The sequence below is a fragment of the Parasteatoda tepidariorum genome, chromosome 7 (genome assembly GCF_982258835.1).
Source record: "Parasteatoda tepidariorum strain Cologne lab strain chromosome 7, Ptep-v5.0, whole genome shotgun sequence".
NCBI lineage: Eukaryota > Metazoa > Arthropoda > Arachnida > Araneae > Theridiidae > Parasteatoda > Parasteatoda tepidariorum.
The window spans coordinates 74,124,300-74,148,835 of NC_141761.1; the positions used below are offsets into that span (position 1 = coordinate 74,124,300).

At 26.8% G+C, this 24,536-nt stretch overlaps 1 protein-coding gene across 1 annotated transcript in view; it reads right to left on the reverse strand.

Moving 5' to 3' along the window:
- Nucleotides 1–24,536, reverse strand: part of LOC107455620 (ras-related protein Rap-1b-like) — a 95,350-nt gene that overhangs the window by 60,485 nt on the left and 10,329 nt on the right. The window contains exons 2-3 of the mRNA XM_016073247.4: nucleotides 19,619–20,051; nucleotides 767–1,046 (exon numbers count right to left, since the gene is read on the reverse strand). Coding sequence (XP_015928733.1) covers nucleotides 767–908 — 142 coding nt within the window. The 5' untranslated portion in view covers nucleotides 909–1,046; nucleotides 19,619–20,051. The remainder of the gene's footprint in view (nucleotides 1–766; nucleotides 1,047–19,618; nucleotides 20,052–24,536) is intronic.

The window sequence follows — 24,536 nt, forward strand, 5'->3', positions numbered from 1 at the left end:
CGTTAGTCCTATTGTTTTAGCATTAAATTATCAATTCCGTCATTACTTTGCTTATTCTATTGATTTTAAGCCCTATCCTGTTCCTGCTTTTACGTTAGTCCTATTGTTTTAGCATTAAATTATCAATTCCGTCATTACTTTGCTTATTCTATTGATTTTAAGCCCTATCCTGTTCTTGCTTTTACGTTAGTCCTATTGTTTTAGCATTAAATTATCAATTCCGTCATTACTTTGCTTATTCTATTGATTTTAAGCCCCATCCTATTCTTGCTTTTATGTTCGTCCTATTCTTTTAACATTATATTGTCAATCGGTACAATTTCGATCAGCAACTACTATACTTTTTCATGTAAAGTTTGAGGATTTTCTCTGCATATGCATTCATATATATGATTCATATATATATATTGTAATAAAACTTCTTTAGAATTATATATAAGTATTCAAACAGAAATCAAATATTTTCGGGAAACCAAAAGGTAAATTTTTATAGCAATACAGATTTTATTATGACTTATTTATTATCCTCAAACTGAATTCTTATAATTAATGATCTTTTTGAAACGTCAATTAAACATTACTCTCTGGAAATGAAATTATTAAAATTTCATGAAAATAGTAACTCTGGAGAAAAAAAATAGTAAAAATAGTTAACACTCATTTTAATAACTTTAAAATTTAGTAATGTTTAATATCCTGATATTTCTATCATTTTTTTATTATTTTATTATAATAAACATCATTGATATAAGTAATAAATACATACCCGGCATCCGTATGGCATGTCGATAATAGTCCTCTATTGTAGGTTTGTAGGTAGTTGTGAAAAAGCCTTCAAGGTATTGGACAACTAACGAAGTTTTGCCAACACCCCCTGCGCCAAGAACTACCAGTCTATTTTCTTTCATACTTGTAGAAGAAGTCGCCGTCTTTGCTGAAGCAAATTTGTACTTTCAAATTAAAATATTAAACTGTGACAAAGGCACAGCAATAACTTTCATGACATCTTACATCCATTCAAATAACGATGATAGTACAATATAAACCTGAAAATAAAAAGAATTGAATTTGAGCAAAAGAACCAACTTTTAAAATATTGTTTAAATATGTTTTGTTCTCTGAGAAAACAAAGTATGGCTACAGTTACCGAGCCATGGTAAAATTTACCGTATTTCTGGTTTTGGGCAGATCAAAAAAGTCAGTAAATGCCACCGAAGCTCTCTGGTAATAATTTTGATAAATTTAACTATAAAATATGGTAAATTTGTTTATTTTATCATGATATCTTAGAGCCAATTCATTTCTTAGCATATTAACGGGAAAATTACCAAATAAATGCTTAAGTTTTCGTTTTATTAATTAGAGTAATGGTTTTTTTTAAAAATGTCTTTACCACTTAGGATGATAATTTTACCCGAAATTTTTTTCTCTATGTTTAATACATAACTAGCATTAATAATACTTTAAATTTTCAATTTGCAATAATTTTCATACTACTAGAAAATGCACGGTTATATTGACCCTTAACATGGTGCAAGTTTTCTTAAATCTAAATAAGGTATTAAAGAGAACCAATTTACCGATATAAAAATTTTCATAGTTTAAAGGCCGATTGTTAAATTGATGATAACTGTAATATTGCGTATGAGTAGAAAAATCAAGCACTGAGTTGATTAATAAAGAAAAAAACAATTCATATGAAATATTAATTAAAAAAAGGAATCTTTTGAAAAAATTAATAAATAAAATGTTTCCTATACTATGAACAGTATCATTTAATGAAAACGATTATGTATAAAAAAGGTACGAAAACACAGTTAATAAAATCGAACTATAGGCTATTTCTATTCTATTCTAAACTAATTCTATTTGAACTAGGCTATTAATTTGAAATTTAAATTTAATAAAAGTAAACTTATTAAATTAAATTACCCTTTTTTACATTTAATTATTTTATTTTAAAAATAAAAAAAACGCTTATTAATTTAGAAATGTAAATGTTTTAAGGCTTTAAATTTAAAATTAAAATAATTTTAATGAAAATAAAAATATTAAATTAAATATTTTTTTATATTTTATTATTTTAATTTTAAAAATAAAATAGAAACGATTAATGTTAATTTAGAAAAAAGAAGGATTTAGAACTTTAAATTTATATTTAAATTCTTAAAAAAGTATATATTTTATTTTAATTTCAAATAATAGAATAAAAAACGCCAACAACAAAGTATTGCTCATAATTTCGATCTGCAAAAATAGATTTGTGACAGCATGTTTGTTATTCATACTATTTTTCTAAAAATGTAACGTAATATTTTGTTTGGTAATTAATTGCAGTAAAATAATGTATGTAATTGTAATATGACTAATTGTAGAAAATGTAATTAATTGTTGTAATGTTATGAAAGTAATTGTAATACAATTAATTGTCGAAATGTAACGTAGTTAAGTGTAGAAATGCAATGTAATTAATCGCCTTAATATAATTAAAGTAATTGTCATGTAATTAATTGTAGAAATGTAATGTAGTTAATTGTAGAAATGTTATACAATTAATTTTGTAATGTTATTAATTTAAGTTGTATTTTATAATGATTGACATTTACTTCTGTCCTTTAATAGAAGAGCAATGAAAAAGACACTAATCATGTCATGATCAGTCACAAGCCTGAAAAAGTGAGATTGGTGTTATTTAGAAAAATCTAAACTTAGATGAAGTTAAATGTTTAATTTAAGTGAAGGTAAATCACTTATTGAAAACCAATCAGTTCATTTTAGTGTTAAATTTGTTCAAGGAAATCGCACAAAAGTCAGCCACTCACCAAAAAAGTATCTAGCTACAGCCTTGCCTGCTAAGATCGAAGTTGGTGAGGTTATAGGCCAGCAACGTTTTGTACACTCGAAGTTATGGCCCTCCGATTATTACAGTTAGTGGAGGTTCATAACTCACGCTAAGTATGGATCGGTAAAGTTTTGGCCGCAAAATTTTGTCCAGTAAAAATTTGGGCACAAAAGTTTCCTCCCAAAACGTTGAAACACAAAAAAAATTTTAAAAATCCAGTTTGTGTTAGTTCACTAATAATAAAATGACTGATACATTCATTAAAAGAAAAGTTATTGAGGAAAGGTAATCACTTAAGCTCAATCTCTGGAAAGCTTTTATAATTTATTCAGGTAACTAAAAATAAACATTTAACTTATTCAGTAGTCTTTGGTTAAAGTTAAATTATGAAAGAAAGGGGAATTTAACAATGGTATTTTTGAAGAAAAGCATCTCGCTTTTATTGATATATTTATAAGTAACGTTCATAGCACCTTTGAATAACAACTAAAATATTTATGTTCCTTAATAGTTTGGTTGAATATAAGTAAACTATTTGAAATATCCGACCAGTACATCAGTGATATAGTATGTTTGATCTGAAAAGGTTTAGGAAAAATACTTCCGTGATCAATAAAAAATTATAATTGTCGCTTAAAAATTATTTCAATTGAAAACTATTTAAAACAACAGATATTTTCAAACAAATCGTAGAAAGCATCACTAATTTACTCCCTAAACTCTCAAAAGAATTAGTACAGCATGAAACCGTGATTTTTGAACAGTAATGTCCTGCAAGCATCCTGCATATCCTGTATCGTTAAAAAATTGTTAAATAGAACCATATAACCATTTGAGTTAAACAATAGTTTCTTGTTATATAGAATAAGAAGGATTCGTTTATAGGATAATATAGTTTAACAGGGCACACCATTTAGCTCAGCATATTTACATATATATACTGTGGTTCAGTGCTCTCTAAAATATTTAAAATTAAACACTATTAAATATTTAATTCTCATCATAGTTAGGACGCTCTACTTTTGATTAGATTAACTGTTGCTTTAATAAGTATAATTCAAATGCATGTTTTCATTCAAGTGTAATATTCTTTTCACATAATCTAATATAAAACAGTGGAGCAGCCATGTTGACTTGTTTTAACTTAACAGTTTATTAATGTTGAATTTGTTGGATTCTGCCATGATAAAATTAGTATCAGGTTAAATTTCAATAAAGTAATATTTCTGTTTATTACAACTGCCTATGACGTGTATTTTTATTTACTATTTCAATTTAAAATTAATAGTTTGTTATTGTAAACATTAATGAGGGCTAAGATCAATAAAAGTTATGTTAACTTTGTAATAAAATTTTTGTTGCTATTTAAATTTAAGTTAACTACTAAACACATACTGTTAAAACTATTATTGCAGGATGAACTGTAACATCGTGATTATTTGCCACGATTTAGGTGTTTGGTAACCACAAATGGCAAGCCGACCCATGAAACGGGTTTATGGCTTTTCGTGGCCCCTTCTTAGAATGATTTAGGTATTTAGATTTAGTTTGCATTTAAATCGAAATAACAAAGCTTCTCCTGCCTTCTTAAACTCAAAGCAAAGCATTCCAAAGCAGCACGTTGTGAGTCATAACGCTTAAAGGATCCGCAATTTCGTCCCGAATGGCATGAATTTGACAATGTGCGATGAGCATCGGCTGCCTTTATTTTCCAGACACGTCGATACCTATAAGGCGAGTGAACTTCAAGTCACTACTGAGGATTGAATCCCAGTTCTTCACGCTAACAATTAATTGTCTTAACCATTGATTAAACAAAAAAAACGGTATTACATTTATAATTTTATGGAACAAAAAAACCCGATATACCATAATTTTTACAGTCTATATATATATATAAATATATATATATATATATATATATATATATATATATATATATATATATATATATATATATATATATATATATATATATATATATATATATATATATATATATATATATATATATATATATATATATATATATATATATATATATATATATATATATATATATATATATATATATATATATATATATATATATATATATATATATATATATATATATATATATATATATATATATATATATATATATATATATATATATATATATATATATATATATATATATATATATATATATATATATATATATATATATATATATATATATATATATATATATATATATATATATATATATGCGCAATGAGTTGTAAAGATGCTTTGTTTGAAAACCTTTTTTCAAACAATTGAATTCAGATTTGAAACAGATGAAATTCAGAAAATTCATCACAGGCTTAGATAACTGATGCTAACTTGAAATATAGAATTAAAAAATTAAGTTTTAAAAAAAGAATAAATATCTCATTGATTAAGACTTAAAAGTTCATGACATTTAAATCCTAGCATAATAGTAAAGCATATATATTCATTTTTTATTTGCATAATATTTTTAAAATGTATCTTAATCTAGAGTGCAACACTCTGCAACGTTTTACGTCATAGAAACGGCCCGTGAAACAATTAGGGATGGCTGGTCCTAATCTCGACTAAACTGCTACAAATTTTACAATATTTTAAATCTTAAAAAGTTGCCCAAATTCGCTGCCCCCATAACAAAATACCAACAAGGTGTACTATATTACTCTACAATCAAATAGTTACGTGTGATTACTTTGTATCAACTCGTACAATATTTACATATTTTCTCACTGTTGTGATTGAATCTTTTATAGTACAATTTTCCCAAAATGCATTAATAGACTTATAAATCCAGAGGCTCAGTAGAAAATATTTCAGTGTTAAGACTGTCTTAAAACAAATGCTTTTCCTGAGTGTTTCATTTAAAGTATTAAAATAAGATTAAAAACTAAATTAATAGCTTATCAAGCGTTTTGTCACAGTTTCGCTGCAAATGATATCCCTTTTAATATCATTATCGATGGCTAATTTATGTATTATTCCTAATAAATTGTTTTATTTTTGCAATTTTTAATTTTATTTCTTTTTCTTTCTTAAACTATACCCAATTTCTTAAATATTTTAGACTAATCTTACGTCATTAAATATACACAAATTTGAAAGCTTAAACTTCGATATATTTTTCAATATATCAAATATATATCAGTTTTGCAAATAATCTTTAGATACTTCCGCTAAAAAGCATGATTTCCGCTAAAAAATAGATACCACAAAAAGCTCCACTTTCCCTGCGTATCGATATCAAAGGATACGTTAATAATTTAAAGTTATAACTAAATATGTGGAAGGAATCTTAAAAGTAAATGCTATTTATCTGAATAAATATTTAATGTTTTACTTTTACTATAACAAATACTAAATATTTAGTAAAAAGTAAGTGCTAAATATTTTGTTTGTAATATAAATCGTAGTATTTCAGTATGTCTCAGAATTTAACTTGATCATATGGGCTTCGCTTATGTCCATATTATAAAAGAAAATGTATAATTTATTTTATTTCAGTAGATATCCCCTATATCTCTCCTCCTTATATCTTTAATTAAATTAATAACGTTTTGAATTAAGCTTATATTCGCCTGTCTTTGTAACTATGAATGACGCTAATGTAAGCTTAGTTAGTCATAAACTCGATTTTAGAGACTTTGAGCTATAAATGCTGAAAATGCTCTAACCAAATTCTTAATCTCCGGTTAAATGAAAAGCTAATTTTAGCTTAAGTTGGTGTACTGGAATTAATTAGTAGCTTGTATATGTTAAATTTAGGAAGAGTGCTTTAATTAAAGACGTTTTGATTGAAGAGATTTACCCAATCTTGTAGAAAATTGAGATTAGAAGAAAGTATTCGAAGTTATGATTAAAACAAAGTTCATTTTTATTAGTCGAAATCAATTAATGTAAGGAATTAAACTGGTATACGTTTTTTTTATTAAATTATTAATTAGCGTATTAATTACTACTAATACGTAATAAATTTTGCATTTTTGAAAAGATTATTTATGTCCACAACATTATTTTACATGCAACATTACATCTCTATTACTCTATTACTTATTCTATTGAGCGTATTATATCTGTTAACTATTTCGATAATCTTAATAAGTACTATTATAAATAATAACTGCTGTTTGACACGTAAATTGTTGCTTTTCCTTAAATTAGAATTAAATTATGATGAATGTATTATGTATTAATAAAAATTAAGTAAATAGAACTATTTTAAGTAAAAGTCATGAAAAAGCACAAAAGGTCAAAAAGCAGTAAATTGTTCTGGTATAAATTTTAATACTTTATGTTTGAACAATTACAGTTTCTTCTTTAAAAACGTCGGAGTATATTAATAATTTGTATATAATAACATTTGTATTTAATAACACTATATATTAATAATTTGTACTTTTTAGCGTATGATGATAATACATTGTAAATTTTTAGAATTTTTCCAATACTAGATAATAATTTCTGAATACAAAATATTTGCATATTTTGCACATTGCAATTTCTATCTTTATCATAAATTATAAAACAAATCAATTTGAGCTTATATTTAAAAAATTTATATTTCGATAAAAAAAAATATAGAATTATGTGTTTCAGTATTTTTTACTCACAGAAAGTTACAATACAATTTATACATTTCCAGGAAAAAAATGTAATTCATTTTATTTCTTTTCAAATAAATAGTCAATCATCAATTTCTTTCAAATGTAACGTACGAAATCAAAATAATTTTTCATAATTACTTAATGTAAAATAAAATTAATAGCTGAAGATAATTTTGAGAATAGGTAAATAAAACGTTACTTTCATGGTAAAATAGCTCTTCAAGGTCCCATGAAAATTTATTCAAATTTAGGACGACTTCTTATTAATGCTAAATTTATAAATTCAATTAAACCGGAAATTGATGTACTGATTCCACATCATATCTAACCAACCAAATTTTATTATGAGAATCTTGAACTAAATTTTAAATTAAGAACTGTATTGATATCAATTTTGTACCTAAGCACATTAAGGATCAGACAGAAGTTAATTGAAAATGTTTTAAAATAAACATTTTTCATTAAACTCAATTTTATTTTTCATTTAATACGCTAGCAAATTTTTTCGAATTATGAATAAATTTATTACGATTAATCACAATTCAAGCTATTAAATTTATAGACAATACTTTATATAAATCATAATACTAAATATAAATCAAAATTCATAAAATATCATAATTTTTTTAGTCCTTCAGTAGCAACCATTTTAACTAAAATTAAGATGCACAATAAAAACAAATATGGAGAATTAATACATTTCCTCAAGAGCTTTTATAAAAATAAAAATAAAGAATATGTATTGTAATCATATTGACTATAAGGTGGGTTTATTTTATTATTATATATTTTATTTTAACACCAGAGTTTAGCTAGCGACCCAATTCTGAGTTTAAGACTATCACATTTCAACTCCGTAGCCTTGTGATTTTGAACCCAACCTAGAAGACAGAAAAACCCCTGGATTAAGCAGCTTGCAAACTAGCCTTGGTGGAGGACATTTTGATGGAACTAACCCGCATAAAGTCACAAAAAATTCCCCCGATTAGCTCGACAGAATGTGGATTCTAATGTGGATATTTTACATTAGCGCTATGGTCGATATAAGATCCGGGACCAGAAGTCTTATTAATCAGCCACAAATCAGATTTGAGCCAGGGTCACCTTATTAGGAGGCGAACACTCTATCCCATGAGCCACCATGACTCTAATTGTTTTTTTGTTTCATTTCATTTTATAACCGGCATTGAACAGCGACTCTATTCTTAGTTTCCGACTATCATCGTTTAAATCCGTAGCCTTAAATCCAACCCAAAATAATCAAGTTCAAATCTAACCCAGAAAGCACTAGGAATCTTGAATCAAGCATTGGGACAAACCAGTCTTTGTGGAGAACTTTCTAATGGAACTACCCGTATTTACGCTGCATGGTGAGAAAAAGTACGAAAACTTACAGCGGTTATTTCGACGGCAAAGGGATTTTGACCCATGACATGATGCGTCAACCACTGAGGATATTTTACGTCAGTACTGTGGGCTGTGAGAGCCGGGAGTATTTTTAAATTATACTTACAAAAAACCTATTTGGGTGATTCCTTTCAAGTTTTGGATTTTGCCACGTGAAGTTAAGTAAATTTAATAGATATAAAAATGTGTACATCTTACAACTCAAGCTTTTTTAAACATTAGTAAACTAAATAACAAAAAATGTGAAATTACAATAAAAAATATTTCCTATGGGGAATTATCTAATGATGAGCAAGTTTTATAATTGTAACGATCTTTGATTTGCATCCTTAGTTTTGGAGCTATGGCAAAATACGCAGAAAATTAAATTTAGATTAAAGGGCTTAATATTTTGACCTAAAAGCAATCCCCCTTATCGTGTAGGTAGAAAATCAAAATCCTTTGAAAGAAATTTATGTCTATTCAGAGACAGTAAGAAAGTGTGTTTTTGTGTCTGATTTCGAAACTAAGACTGCACAAATTAATTAGCATATTAAAGGTTAGGTCTCGAACCCTTGAGATGGAGTCCTAGTGCGTGAATATACGAACCTCAGATCAAAAATTATGTGAACTATCACTATAATGAATAAAATTAACTATTACTATATTATTAGATATAGTGAACCATTGTTTTTTTTTTCATTTCTTGCACTCTGATTTTAAATAAAAATGTGAAATCAGTGAAAGTAAAAATAATATTTAGTATCAATACCAAACAATTAAAAATTTATCGAAGTAATAAAGATGATGCAATGATAATTTCTGAGTTTCTCAAAATTAAAATAATATCTAAAATGTAACAAAATTGTGTTCTTAAACGTTTAAACAGGATGTCTTTACTGAAACGAATATATTCTTCAATGAACGCAATAAATAGATGTACGCAGACATTTAGCACCTTGTAAAAAGCAAAAACATTACTTTTTTCTTCTTTAAAAGTATTATTTCTATTAAAAAATGATGTTTTTAGTCTAAAAATATACATCAAAACAGATTAATGTAATTAATCTTATTATTAATAATTTTAAAAAAAATAAGGTTAAGATGCTTTTGTATTCTAAATACAGCCAAATAAGTTTGAATTTTTTCTTTGTTCTTAGGCATCTTTCATCTTTTACTCAAATTTTAGAAATCGACTAAATGAAGCAAAACTTTTAATTTCCACTCCTTCTTGTCATAACCCTAACTGACAAGAAAATTGTAAACATATCTGAAATTTATTATTGAACCTGATAACATAAGCTTATCTTAAGGCAAATGGAATACATTAAGTTTAATTTTGATCCTTAAAATATATAGTGAACCTTCTTGAATTACAAACACGGTGTGAAAAGTATCTTACAGAATGTTATGTTCCATGAATTTAAATTCTTGCAACAAAAGTTTTTTCAAGAATTTTAGACAGATATTAATTAATGGAGGATCATTTGTTCCATTTTCTATACGTTTCTTTTCAGCTGAGTTTAGATAAATATCATTTTTGGTATGGTTCCAAGCACTCAATCTTTCTAAGACATACATCATGTAAGACAAACAACTTTGACCCCCGTGAAATGACTTAATGAGCATTTAAGACAGTTTCATACTTTGGAAGCATACTGATGGGAAAACGTTGCTATGCATACCGTGCGCAAAGAATAAATCTTAAAAACTGTTAATCTAATGATCGGATCTTAGGACACAATCTTAATGATTCGAAGGGCTGATCTCAAATATGCTTATTGATGGAAACGATATTTTAAGTTTAGATCAGACATAACGTGCTTCCGCTGCATAAGCATACCTTTTTTGAGATAGATTTGGTTTTTTGGTCCCTAAGATATAGGCTTAATCTGCGAAATATTGTCTCAACAGTGAGGTTAGGGGAGCGGAACGAAGTTTTAAACCCTGATTGCTAATTTTACTTGTGTCTTTGTACCATATCTCGTATTTTCTCTAAATAAAAATACGACTTTTTCTAATATCAATTTCTCAGGAGCAATTCCACCGATTTCGCTGAAATTAAAATTTTAAATTAAATCCATTAAAATGATTCAAAAAAGTATTCCTCACAATAAAAAACTTTTTTGATTGTTATTAAATAATAAACATTTATTAAAACCTAATTTATGCATGGAATAACGCTTGGATGAAAGAATTTTATAATTGCGTGCAAAAATGCTTCAAATCAGTTTAAAAAAATTTCGAAATATAGGGAAATACGCAAAAGTAAAATTAACATTTAAAAGTTCGAGCTTGGGATTGATCTCCCGACCAAACTAATGGGTCCATATTTCCCAGATTGCGACTCTCCCCTATATTTTTGAGATCAAAAATTGAGAATCCGTCGGGAAAAAAAAATGCTTCTTCAAAGAACGTGCATTTTTGTATGTGATTTTGTATTGTAAAATATCATCTGCAATAACTAATTAGCATATTTAAGATACTCTCTCGAGCCATCCTAAACGTGAAGTTCCTAAAGCGTGAAGATCTGATCTTTAAATCAAAAGTAATTCAAAGAGGTTCATTTTTTTCATTTTGCCCACTGTACCTAAATATCCGACATCTTCTAAGAGGCGAAAATGTATTTATAATTTTTTCAAATACATTATTTGCATTAGGAAATTACGCTTTTAGTTTGAAAAATTACATCAGCTCTAATCAGCATACATTAATTGTTTTGAATAAACTGAAATTAAATTTTTTATATAATCTAAGTACGCCCAAATAAGTTTAAATTTGTTAAGTATCTTTCGTCTTTTCTCTCAGAAATCTATTATGTTGAATAAAAGGTTTTACTTCCATTCACTTGGCTCTTAACCCTAATTGACAAATAAATAGTTAGCACATCTGAAATTTGGCATTGAGCTTGATAATACAAATTTGTCTTAAAGTAAATAAAATACGCTGAGTTTCATTTTGAAATTGATACAGTATAGTTAATGGCCGGTTGCAAACACTGTGTCAAGACTATCTTACGGAACGTTCGGTGCAATTAGTTTTAATTCTCGTTACAATTTTTTAAGAAGTATAGACTGCACTTAAGTACGATCATTCATTGTATCTTCCATAAGATTCTTTTCCGCTGAGTTTAGATAAATATTATTTTTGTATGGTTCCAAGAACGTAATCTTTCTAAGACAAACATCACATTCTCTCAACTTTGACCTCCGGGAAATGACTTAATGAGCATTTTAACTAGTATCAAGCACTTTAAAATAAGCCGGATAAAATTACGTAATATATACCAGAACTCATGGTGCTGGTGCTTTTTATGGCGAAATTCATTTATGAAACACGTTACGAAACAAAAAATCTGATGTACTGTAATTAGTTACATCAATAATTACCGTAAAATCACTGAAACACTAAATTAAAGTAAATATTACTTCAAAAATTACGGTGTAATATTTTAAGGTAAAAAGGAATTTTTGGTAAAATAGATTTTACGGATGATGTACCCAAAGTGTCGTATCCAAAGTTTCGTACCCCTAGTTTCGTACCCAAAGTTTATACCGGAATTTGACCCGGAATTTGACCCGGAATTTTTCGCATTATACTTCTGAAGCATAGTGCTAGGAAACATTGTGTTGTGCAGCATACGCATGAGTATACGAAACAGGTGATCAAACAAGCGACAATTTTTATGTTTGTGTAACATTCATAAACACGGTTATGAACACGGTTTTTTCTATATAACAGAAGACAATAAAGTCGCAATTTTTTACAAATATCACAACTTTTACTCTCAAAATTTGAAAGTAACATTGAAATTAATTTTTTCTTGCAAGGACATCTACGAAAAAGGAACATGTATGAATTTTCATACAAAATAACTTGCATAGTACGGAATTAAAATTAGAGTGAGCACTTTGTGGCCAACAAAAAGCATCTCTAGCGGCGTACGATGACATTTCAGGGCATGTGGTTCTTGTGCAATTTTAGTCCTGATGATTCGTCGTAATTCCCCAAGGAGTATGCCGGAACATTTACGTGACCCTATGTAATGTATAACGTTTTTAAGCTTGAAAATTTCATCAAAAATAGACCAAAAATGCAGTACAAATAAAATCTGTAGCTTTAAGAGCAGGACTGATTTCAGATTTGAAATCCTCACATCCGAATTCGGTATCAAGTATTCGTATAAATGCAATCGTATAAATGCAATGAATAAAGTATTTGCATAAATGCAAAAAACAATCATTCCCCAGTTTTAATAATAACTTGTATATATGACTATTTCATTATTTATTAATAGAATGAAGTAACTTTTTTTAATAAGTTTAACGGCCAAGGTTTTAGTAAAGACATTACCTCAAAAATTTATATCACCAAGCAAATGCATCTGATAACTTAAAAAAAGTTGAATGCACACAGTCTAACTGCAAAATTTTAATAACTAGTTAAAGATGTATGCAAACTGTTATGTAAGTAGACTAATTCAACTATATTTAAATTTGTGAAAGATCAATATCGAATCATTACTATTTCAATAAATTACCATCAAAATTAAGTAACTTCTTTTGAATAATTGAATAAGCTTACCACCTAACTGAAGCGAAGACAACGGTCATTAAAAACTTGACTATGAAATTCCCCGAAGTATTCAATAAATGGGGATAATTTCATGCATGATTTCATCTCTGAACTATTCTATTCTTCAAACTCGTGTGGTTCAATTTCAATAAATATGGCTACCGGCTCTAAAATTTATGCTCTCAAGCAAATGCATTTATTTCTTAATGGATCGTGTACTTCAAACATTCTTTCCAGGATTCTAAAATTAGAATGAATTTAATGTATAAAACAGTTTACGAGATTTTTAAGGATTTCTCAGTGGAGTAATTTAAAAAACATTTAAATATTTACGTTAATCGAAGAATAAAAAGAACTTTGAAAGTGAAATTTAATTCTATGACAGAAATAATTAAATTCTTTGCATTAAGTTAGAATGAAGTCCTCGAGAGATCTTAGTAAGATTGATTTTTATTTGGTTCAAGAAGATTCGTATAAGAATATTTCAATTAAACATACTTCATTTGGATTTATTATTTGCGAAGATAAATGCAATAAATTCAAGGCATTACTTTCATATTAAATAAACTAATGTAACCAGATCTGATTATCATTCAATTTACTAAAAGACATTTACAGTTTTTAAGGAACGTTTAGTGAAAATAAAAAGTTCAATTTTAATTTAAATTTTTATTTTATGCTTTATTGCGATTATAACAATTATTTTGCTTACTAAGATCTTACTTGAGTACAGAGAATCAAAAAAAGATATAACTCTGAATAACTTTTGTTGTAACAATCGAATCGAGTTCTAAATGACAATATTAAGAGTAAGGAGGGCTTGTGAAGATAAATGCAATAAATTCAAGACATTGCATTGATATTAAATAAATTATTGTAACCGGATCTGATTATCATTTAATTTAATGAAAGACATTTACAGTTTTAAGTACTGTTAAGCAAAAATATAAATTTCTGTTTTAATTTAAATTGCTAATTTTGTGTTTCATTGCTGATAAATAAATTATTTAATTTAGTACAGTAAGTCAAAAAAAGATATAACCCTGAATAAACTTTTCGTTAGTTATCAAATCAAGCGCAAAATGTCAATCTTAATGATGCGGAGGGTTTGTGAAGATGAATGTAATAAATTCCAGACATTGCATTGATATTAAATAAATTATTGTAACCGGATCTGATTTTCATTTAATTTAATGAAAGACATATACAGTTTTAAGGAGTGTTAAGTAAAAATATAAATTTCTGTTTCAAATTAAATTCTGAATTTTGTGTTTCATTGCTGATAAATAAATTATTTAATTTAGTACAGTAAGTCAAAAAAAGATATAACCCTGAATAAACTTTTCGTTAGTTATCAAATCAAGCGCAAAATGTCAATCTTAATGACGTGGAGGGTTTGTGATGAGGAATGTAATAAATTCTACACATTGCATTGATATTAAATAAATTATTGTAACTGGATCTGATTATCATTTAATTTGATGAAAGATATTTACAGTTTCAAGGAGTGTTAAGTAAAAATAAAAATTTATGTTTTATCTGAAATTGTTAATTTCGTGTACTATTGCTGAATCCTTTTATTTTTGAAATCAGACAAGATAATGTATTTAATTTAATACTGTAATCGGATTTGATTATTATTTAATTTAAAGAAAATATTTACAGCTATGAAGAACATTAAGTAAAAATATAAATTTCAGATTCAATTGTTAATTTTATGCTCTATTGTCGTTATATCAATTATTTTAAATATTTAGATCTTACTTAAGAACACTGAGTCATAAAAGATATAACCCAAAATAGCTTTTGCTTTAAAAGATCGAATCGATTACTGAATGTTAATTTTAAAGGCGTAGAGGGTTGAAATTCATATTTGTAAAAATTACTGAGTATTACTTAAGTTTTGAAATCAGGCAAGAAAACGTATTTTCTCAGCATAATTATGTATTTTTGTGACAGAATTTAAGTGTTGATCATTAAAATTTGGAGGTAGTTGCAATCTGGAAAATATATTCCTGATTGTTTAATCGTTAAAATTTTAATTCACCATGTGTTGTAAATGTTTGTAACAAATAAAATCCTTTTCTTCACAGAATTATACAACTAGTTAATCTGAAGATAATTCCTTGCAAAAAATACTTTCAAATATTCATTCATTTTTTTTTAATTATTTTATGTAAAAACTAAAAGACAATAAACTTTGAATTGAAAAATATGCAAAGTTTTACATGATTTTAAATGACAATATACATGTAAAATATAAAGCTTTACAAAATCAGTTTATGTTATTCCTTTATATAAGCTCTCTTTCTTAATTTATATTCAAAATGAAACGCTTTCTCTTATTGATTATTCACATCCGGAATTAGTTCTAAATTTAGACTAAAGAATGCTAGAATTGACTCATTAATTTTTTTCCTTAATCAAGCTTGAGAACCAGAGAAATCCTATGACTTCTTTTTTGAACGAGTTGCAGTAAATAATAATTCCCATTTTTCTTGTGACTTAAAAGATCATTGGGATAAATTTTAAAAAATTTTCCTATCATTTTATTTTATATCCGTCGTTGAACAGCCGACATAATTTTATGGGTTTACGACTACTAATGTTCAACTCCGTAGCCTTGTAATTTTAAACCCAATCCAGAAGACAAGGAAACTCTTGTATCGAGAATTAGGAGAAACTTGCCCTCGTGGAGGACTTTTTGATGGAGCTAACCCACATTTGCGTTACAGGGAGAGGAAGACCACAAGAACCTTCCACGGTTAGCTTGACGTCAAGGGGACTCTAACCCATGATCCGTCTACTACTGAGGATATTTCACGTTAGCACTGTGGTCGGTGCAAGCCACATGCAGAATTCCCTATCATTTATAGTGACGCACTTTTATTTTATGTGACTTGGACGTTGGCACTCTACACCATAATGCCTGAATAAGGTCTGATGTGTTTTTCCCGGCTTGTGCCTGCTGTTCCAACTCATCCCTACTAACCTCGTCTCATACATAGTTTATCTTTTTTAAATATTCCTAATTTCAAGGAAATCCAAGAAGAAATGGAATTTCTCAACTTTTACCATGTTTAATTGCCGCATCTTCGCGAAATATAAATTCCTCAAAAATCTGTCTCATGAATTAGTATGATTCACAATGAACAACATTTAAAACTTTTGTAACTAAAACCATCATCGTTTCAACAGATTTTCATCGAATATAAACAATTGTTTATGTTGTACAAAAAATATATTGGAAAGAGAAATAAATTAAGGAATCAACTCGTTGAAATCTCTCGAGATCAACTCTTACTTCGTATGTGGTCACTAGGTTCACTACATTGTAATAGAATACCGAAATTCAATCAATTTACTTTTCAGTATAAAATAGCACACTTATAAAAAAACCAGTGCAACACAAATTGTTTCATTTTTGATTTAGAAATATTTTTAATCTAACAAAAACACAACGTAGTTACTATGTGCTGTTAAAAATATGTAAATCTGATGTAGTTTTGGAAAATCAACTTAGTGATGATATAGAAAACTGTTTTGAAATGTATCATTTGATATATATTTTGAATGCTAATAGTTTCGTTTAAAATTCTGTTAATAAAAACGTAAAAAAATAAGAAAAAAAATCTCTTTAAATTTGATGTTAAAAACTCTTTTCTCGTTTTTTGGCATAGTAATGCAAAGGTGTCTTGTTCTTGAAACTCGGTTTAGTATCTCAATAAAAAAGATTAATGTATGGTTTTGGATATTCATTGATTACCAGGTCTAATAACTATTAAATATCTAAACAGGTAAGCACTGTAATTACGGATCAAATTACCGTAAAAAGTACCCGATCTCAAAGTCCCGGTATTTTCTATTATAAAATCTATTACTACCGGGACATGTTACAGAACAAAAATTTAATATACAGTAATTTTTACAGTGACAATTACCGTTAAATCACTGAATCACTCGAATTAAATAAATATTGTTGTAAAAATTACTATGTAATATTTTGCGATTAAAATGAATTTTACGGTGAAAGGGATTTTATGAATGATGCAACCTAAATATCGGTACTTTATACCGAAAGTTCAGGCAAAATTTTTTACAGATTGTGTGAAGCGATGAATTATAAGCAGATCTGTGTTAATCAATCGGAAAAAATTTAAAAATGAGTTTTGTGATACATTCTTCTTATTCAGTTTTTGAACTCAAATACTCAAATGAAATAAGACGTCGTGTAAGTGAATATGAAAAAATAATAAATAATTCCCGGAACCATTCATGTAATTTAAGGTACCACAATTTCGGGACTAAAGACATGATCAGTATTCCGTACAAACCACCTTTAATACCCATGCAGGCTGCACTATCAAAAATTCGGCATCAATTCGGTATGAAGAACCGACAATTTGGAGACATCATCCGTAAAATCCATTTTAACTTATACCCTTTTTTATTGTAAAATACTATACCGTCTTTTTTTACAGTAATATTTACTTAATTGAAGTGGTTCAATGATTTTACGGTAAATATTGCTACAAAAATTACGGTATATTAGATTTTTTTTCCATAACATGTTCCTGTAAGCATAGAGCTTGCGGTAAAAAGTACCGACACCTTCCGTTACGGTACATTTTACCATAATTTGATCCGCATTTTGCTCACTACTATGATTAGTAGATATAATGTAAACATAATTGATATTAGCTTATAGAAACATGGATTATCTACCTAAAATCTGGAATATATTCATAGATTATTTTATACTACTTCATCATTTTGTAAAAACCATTTCACATTTTATTTAAATATTTATATTAAAATATTTTTTAATCCTGTTTTTCTGCAAAATTATTTTTAAAAAGATACCATACTTTAAATTAATTTGTAATACATTATTGGTAATTTATTATTCATAATGAAGTATGGGTAATTCATCATATAATGATTTTAAAAATACATTGAAAATTTTTTACATGATCTATTTTTAAGTAACATTATATTTCTAATGTAAATTAATAATGAATGGTGCTGAGTGAATAATTTTAGATATTGTTCCTACAGGGATATACAAGGGAAACTATAATAGAGAAAATATAATATTACAAATACGAACTATAAAAATAAGGTAACATATTTGTAGAAATTTAATTTCGTTCATAGTTTTGAAAACATTTTATGAGACAACTTACATATTGAGCATATTTGAAATTAAGAAAGTTGAGCTGTATAGAAAATTTTATTTGTTTTAATTATAGTAATAGTTTTTCAGGGTATTCATATAAAGTGTAAATTTAAAAATTTGAAAAAGAAATTTAACAATTATTTTAAAAACTTACATTCCATTAATTACTTCAACTTTCCATTCTAATGATCTTCAATATATAGAAATTAACCTTGATCTTATGCTAAATTTTTGTTATAATATTTAAATTTATTTTTCTAATCTTTATAGTTTAAGTTTATAAATTCTATTAAATTGTAGCTGACATTGAACGCATATATTAAGTAAACAGAACGAAGTTTTTTTCAAATTAATAATAGCTATAAATCCTCATATCAGGAACTTATACACTTTTTAATGAATGAATTTTTTTAAATAAAAAAAGTAAAGGAAATGAATGTTTTAAAAAAAAAAGTACTTTTACCATTTTTTTCAAGTCTCAACGTAAAATATCTATTTAGTAAAACCATCTGTTTGGAATTACATAAAAATATGTGAAAACAAACTCTTTTTTTTAATATCAAAGAGATAATTTTATCATTCATTTATTTGGATAAAGTACATAAATTCATTTATTTGAATACCCTTACTTATTAAAGGCAAAAATTTGCATTAAGTACGAAGAAATCATGTATTTTAAATGTATTCTTAACTATTCTTTAACACAAATTGTCGAATACTAATAAATAAAATCTAACTGGTCTAGTATTGTCATACATATATGTTCAGGAAAAAGGATATTTCAAAAAGTTGAATGGCTTCATGCTTTCACTGTTTTCTTTCATTTAGTTAGACAACAAAAAGTTAAATACATACGCTACGAATTCTTCTAATAATATATTTCAAGTACTTAAACATTCGATAAAAATATAAATGTATTTATGAAATTTTTATTATATGTTGTTTACGTTAAAGTATAAAAAATTATAAATACAATAAAGAAATAGCATTACTTACTACCTTAGCAATTGTGCCAGACGAAAAAGTACAGCCCAAACAACTGTAGACAGTTTCTTCCCTGGAGACTGTAAGCGATTGAAAAAAGTTGAGAGAAACTTTTCCAAGATTCCTTTTTTCCCGACACCTAACCTTGAATGTCTTTTTCCCAGCAGTATCTAGAACGAAATGGTTGTAAGTACAGAGACGAAAACTTGAGGCCTGTCCGGATTTATTGGACTGTGCGCTGGAGGTGTGCGCTGGAGTTGTGCGCAAAGTCCTGACTTCGGGAAAACCTTGGTACTTTTCTGGAATTTTTTTTTTTTTCTTCGTTAGGGAGGAGATGATGGTATTCAGAATTCAAAATGTGCCAGGCGAGATTTCAAGAAGTACTAAAAGATCTTCCTCTTCTTTTGTCAGAAGGTGTCCTAATCGATGAAACATCTGTTGCGTTGAACTAAAATAAATAATTCATGTTTAAGAACTTTTTCTGATCTTCGTTGGGTCTCAGTTTCATTAAAAATGAATAAACCTTTTGGGTTATTAAGTTAATTGTATTCAGTTTGGTTGTTCCTTAACTTCTATTAATAAATTATTAATATATAGGCTTGAGAAATTTTCAATTCATAATTAAAAATAAATAAAATAAAATAGGGTATTTCTGTTTAATTTTTAAGTTGGAGATACACTGTAAAAAATTCCGGATCAAATTACGGTATTAAGAACTGACACTTAGGGAGCATCATCCTAAAATCCAATTTACCGTAAAATCCATTTTAACCTTAAAATATTATATCGTAACTTTTACAGTAATATTTACTTAATTAGAGTGATTTAATATTTTTACAATAATTATTACTTTAAAAATGATATATCAGATTTATTGTTCCATGACATGTTTCGTTAAAAAGGAATTGTACGCTAAAATGTACCGGCATCCTGAGAGTCAGTGCTTTTTACTGTAACTTTATCCGGAATTTTTTACAGTGTAGTTTCTTTAATTTTTATTTATCAAGTAGCATTTTATTAATTAAATATATTATTCAACCGGTACTGTTCTGATTTTTCATTTATCGCCTTTATAATGACTTTAGTTAGACAACATGCATCGTTCGTGTAGTTTCAATTACTTTTTCTTGGCAGAAACTTCATTCAAGGCCATTTGACTATGTTTATTGTAGGGTTAAAGAATATATGACTGATTCTATATTGCTTACTAAAAAATAATGATAAAAGATAAGAAGAAATAATTGACTTCTTTTTTTACCTCGGGGCATTATAATTCTATACATAGCATAATTGTATGCATGGAATCATTTTTTAAAGTTATAACGTCGTATTTTTTTCAAAATGTAAAGTCTAAAATATTTTCAGTATTTTGTTGTATACATCAGTATTTTGGTTTTTTTAGGGTGACCAAGTTTATAAACCATGATTTGAAGACAAAATAAGCAGGGCGATTTGAGGAAACTTATATATTTGAAAATATAAAATTATATAAGCAAGAGAGGCTATATTCAAAATTTGATAACTAATATCAAAACAGAACTGTTTTCATCAAACTTGATTTCATTACTATGTTTTGAAATATATAATAATCTGCATTTGAACAAATGTAAAATAAATAAATACATAATTGTGATAAAAAAAATTAATTTTTTACTGAAATTATTTTAAGACGAGTCCAGCATTTTCCTCTGCTAGTTTCAGCAAAGTGCTTTTCTTTTGCTTTTTGTTTGTAAGACAAAACTATCTTGTTTTAGAAAAAACATTAGCATTTCCGACTTTCTTTCTTTGATATTTCAATGTATATAAACAAACTATTTGGCTCATAGAGAATTTCTAGAACATTTGAGGACACGTGTTAAAATTTGAGCACATTTTTTGCACCGAAATTTTCGTGTACAATTGATTAAATTCAAGGACTGTCCTCGAGTTTTGAGACCTTCTGGACACCTTAGGATATTTATATATATTTCTTTTATGTTTACATATATTTTTAACGACTTTAGGACAAAATACTTTTTTTTTATCAGAAATTCCACTTGAAACCAATGGGATATTTTAACAATATATTAGTGATAACATTGCTTTATTATTAATAAGATAAAAAATAAGGAAAATAACAGATAAAGAAATAAAAAAAAGAAATGAAGTAAAGAACTAAAAATAAAAAAAATGTCTTTTTTTGTATTTGAATATTATAACTCCACACTAAACGTACTTTTTATCGATGAATTGATTGTTTAAGATGAACTTTTTTTTCTATAAAAAATTTAAGTACCAATGAATTTACAGAATACATTAGATTTCCGGTACCGTTCCTGTTTTCTACTTAAATATCTTTCAACAAATTAACTTAGACAAAACACTTATGCTTAGTCATTTCTGAAACTGCATTCGAGCCAAAATAATATGTTAACGCTGTACTTGGGTAAAAGAATTATCTAATTTTGCACTCAGTATTAAAAACTTTGGGATAGAATAAGAGAAAATAATAGAAGAATGATGATAATAGAAGAATGAGAATAATGATTTCTTTTAACTCAACATCTTAATACAGTACATACTGTTATCGTTATTATCCATGGAATAATTTTTAAAGACATCTCTAGTAAAAAACATTCCAAGATAGCTTGGGTAATTATCTTGAATACTCATGATTTGATCAAATAAATTCAATTTTTCGTTTGCAAATATTTTATTGATTTAATTTATAATTTATTTTGTTAAGATTAAGGGAATAACTTATCTTGTGAAGAACTTTAATTCGTTGTTTAATTCAATAATTCTTTAATTCTTTCTTCTCATGCATGTGAAAAAAATTTTATGGGGTTGAAATTTAGATGCTCTTATAACTAATAAGAAACACATAAATTCTGTAAAATTTTAGTTTTTGAACAAAAATTTTCATAAAAAAGCTAAATACTGTTAACTTTTTGACAAAAGTTATCATTATTAAAGCATCGTTCACCAATACGAACTTAATAATGAGTTTCCTGTTAGCCGACACTGAATTTGTAATTCCGTTCATTTAGAAATCTGGGAGCCGGTTCAAATAATATGTAAGATTGCTGTAGTTGTAGTTCATTTACGTCGCACTAGAGCTACACAATGGGCTATTGGCGACGGTCTGTGAAACATAACTGAGGATGATCCGAAGACATGCCACCACAATTTTGATCTTCTGCAGAGGAAATGGCACCCCCGCTTCGGTAGCCGGACGACCTACTACACGCGAATAATATGTAAGAAATTAAGAGTTAATGAGTTCCTATTATTTGCTGATAACATGATGTATTAACAATGCTCGGGCAATAATGTTTTTTTGAAAAAAAATTTTAAGCCGTAAGAATAATTAAATTTGAAAGACAAATTTACATTTTTTCAACAAAAAAGTTCAGTTTTGTGATCTTTCTATTTTTGATAAAGAAACGAGTTTTTTAAATCACCAAAATTATGCTTATTCGATGCTTAAATGGCCCATTAAAAGTTATATCAATGATCAGACCAATAAACTGTTTTGACCAAGAAAATACATAGTCATAATTATTATGAATGCCACATGTGATAGCTAATCATAATTATTATGTATGATTGTAGCGCTTGCACAGGCCAGCCAGATATTCATAAACCTGTAGAATGGCAAAGAAATCTAAAAGCAGATTTGTCCAAGAAAGTCAAAATTTCAACTCCCTTTCCCATAATTTGAATAAAATTTCGGTTTTGTTATTTTACTACAGCATAAATAATTATATTCCATATATTTAAATTATTATTTTAAACATATATCTTTTTGAATTGCCATGAGAAGCAAAATGTGACATTTTATCTTTCATAAATTAGTTTATTTACACGCAATCCCACTCTGAGAAAAAAGTATGGTCAGAACTAACTGAATATAATACATTTTATCATGTTTCTGGCCCTATGAGAGCACCAAAAAGCTCGGTAATTTTGAATGAAGCGCTTTGGTAATGCTTTTGGTAAAATTAACTGTAGAATTTGGTCTTGGAAATTTACTAAAATTTGATAATTTGATACTAATGCAATTAATAAATATAGTATAATAATTAATAACATCATATAATTTGATTAAACATGATGCCTTAGAGCAAAGCATGAAACCCATTTATTCGGTTAATTTTAACTTCCAGTTTTTTGCGTTTTACTAAATGTGTGATAATAAGAATTATAATTTTGAAAACCAGAATTTGCGGTTAATTGTTACTTCATGAACTGGAAAATTAGAAAATGAATTAAAAAATTACAAAATGAATGATTTAAATACTGTATATTTCAGTTTTACTAATTGAAATTATTTTTTTTTTACCTAAAATGTCATTACCATACAATGCAGTAATTTTACTGGAATTTTTTTTCTCTGTGTAATATATATTCTTAAAAAAATATTTTAAGATATAAAGTTTACTAAGATTTATGATTTTTATATAGTATTTATAATTTTTATATAATGATTATAATTTTCATATAATATTTATAATTTACAATTTTTGTATAGTATTTATAATTCATAATTTTCATATAGTATTTATAATTTACTATTTTTATGTAGTATTTACAATTTATAACTTTTTGTTTAGTATTTATAATTTATGATTATATGATTATTATGTTTATAGGATTATTTATGATTATTATATTTATATGATTGTTTATGATTACTATATTTATAACAGTACTTATAATTTATAATTTTTACATAGTATTTTTGAGTTATAATTTTTACATAGTATTTGTAATTTATATTTTTTATATTATTTTCAACAATGCTGCAATAATATACAATATAAAAAGTATTTCAAGCCTAATATAATGTTATAAAGGCCACTTATCTATTATTGTTTGAGATTGCAAACAAATCGTTTTTGTCATGCTACACCAAAAACGGTTTTTAATTTTGTTAAAAGAAAAGACATTA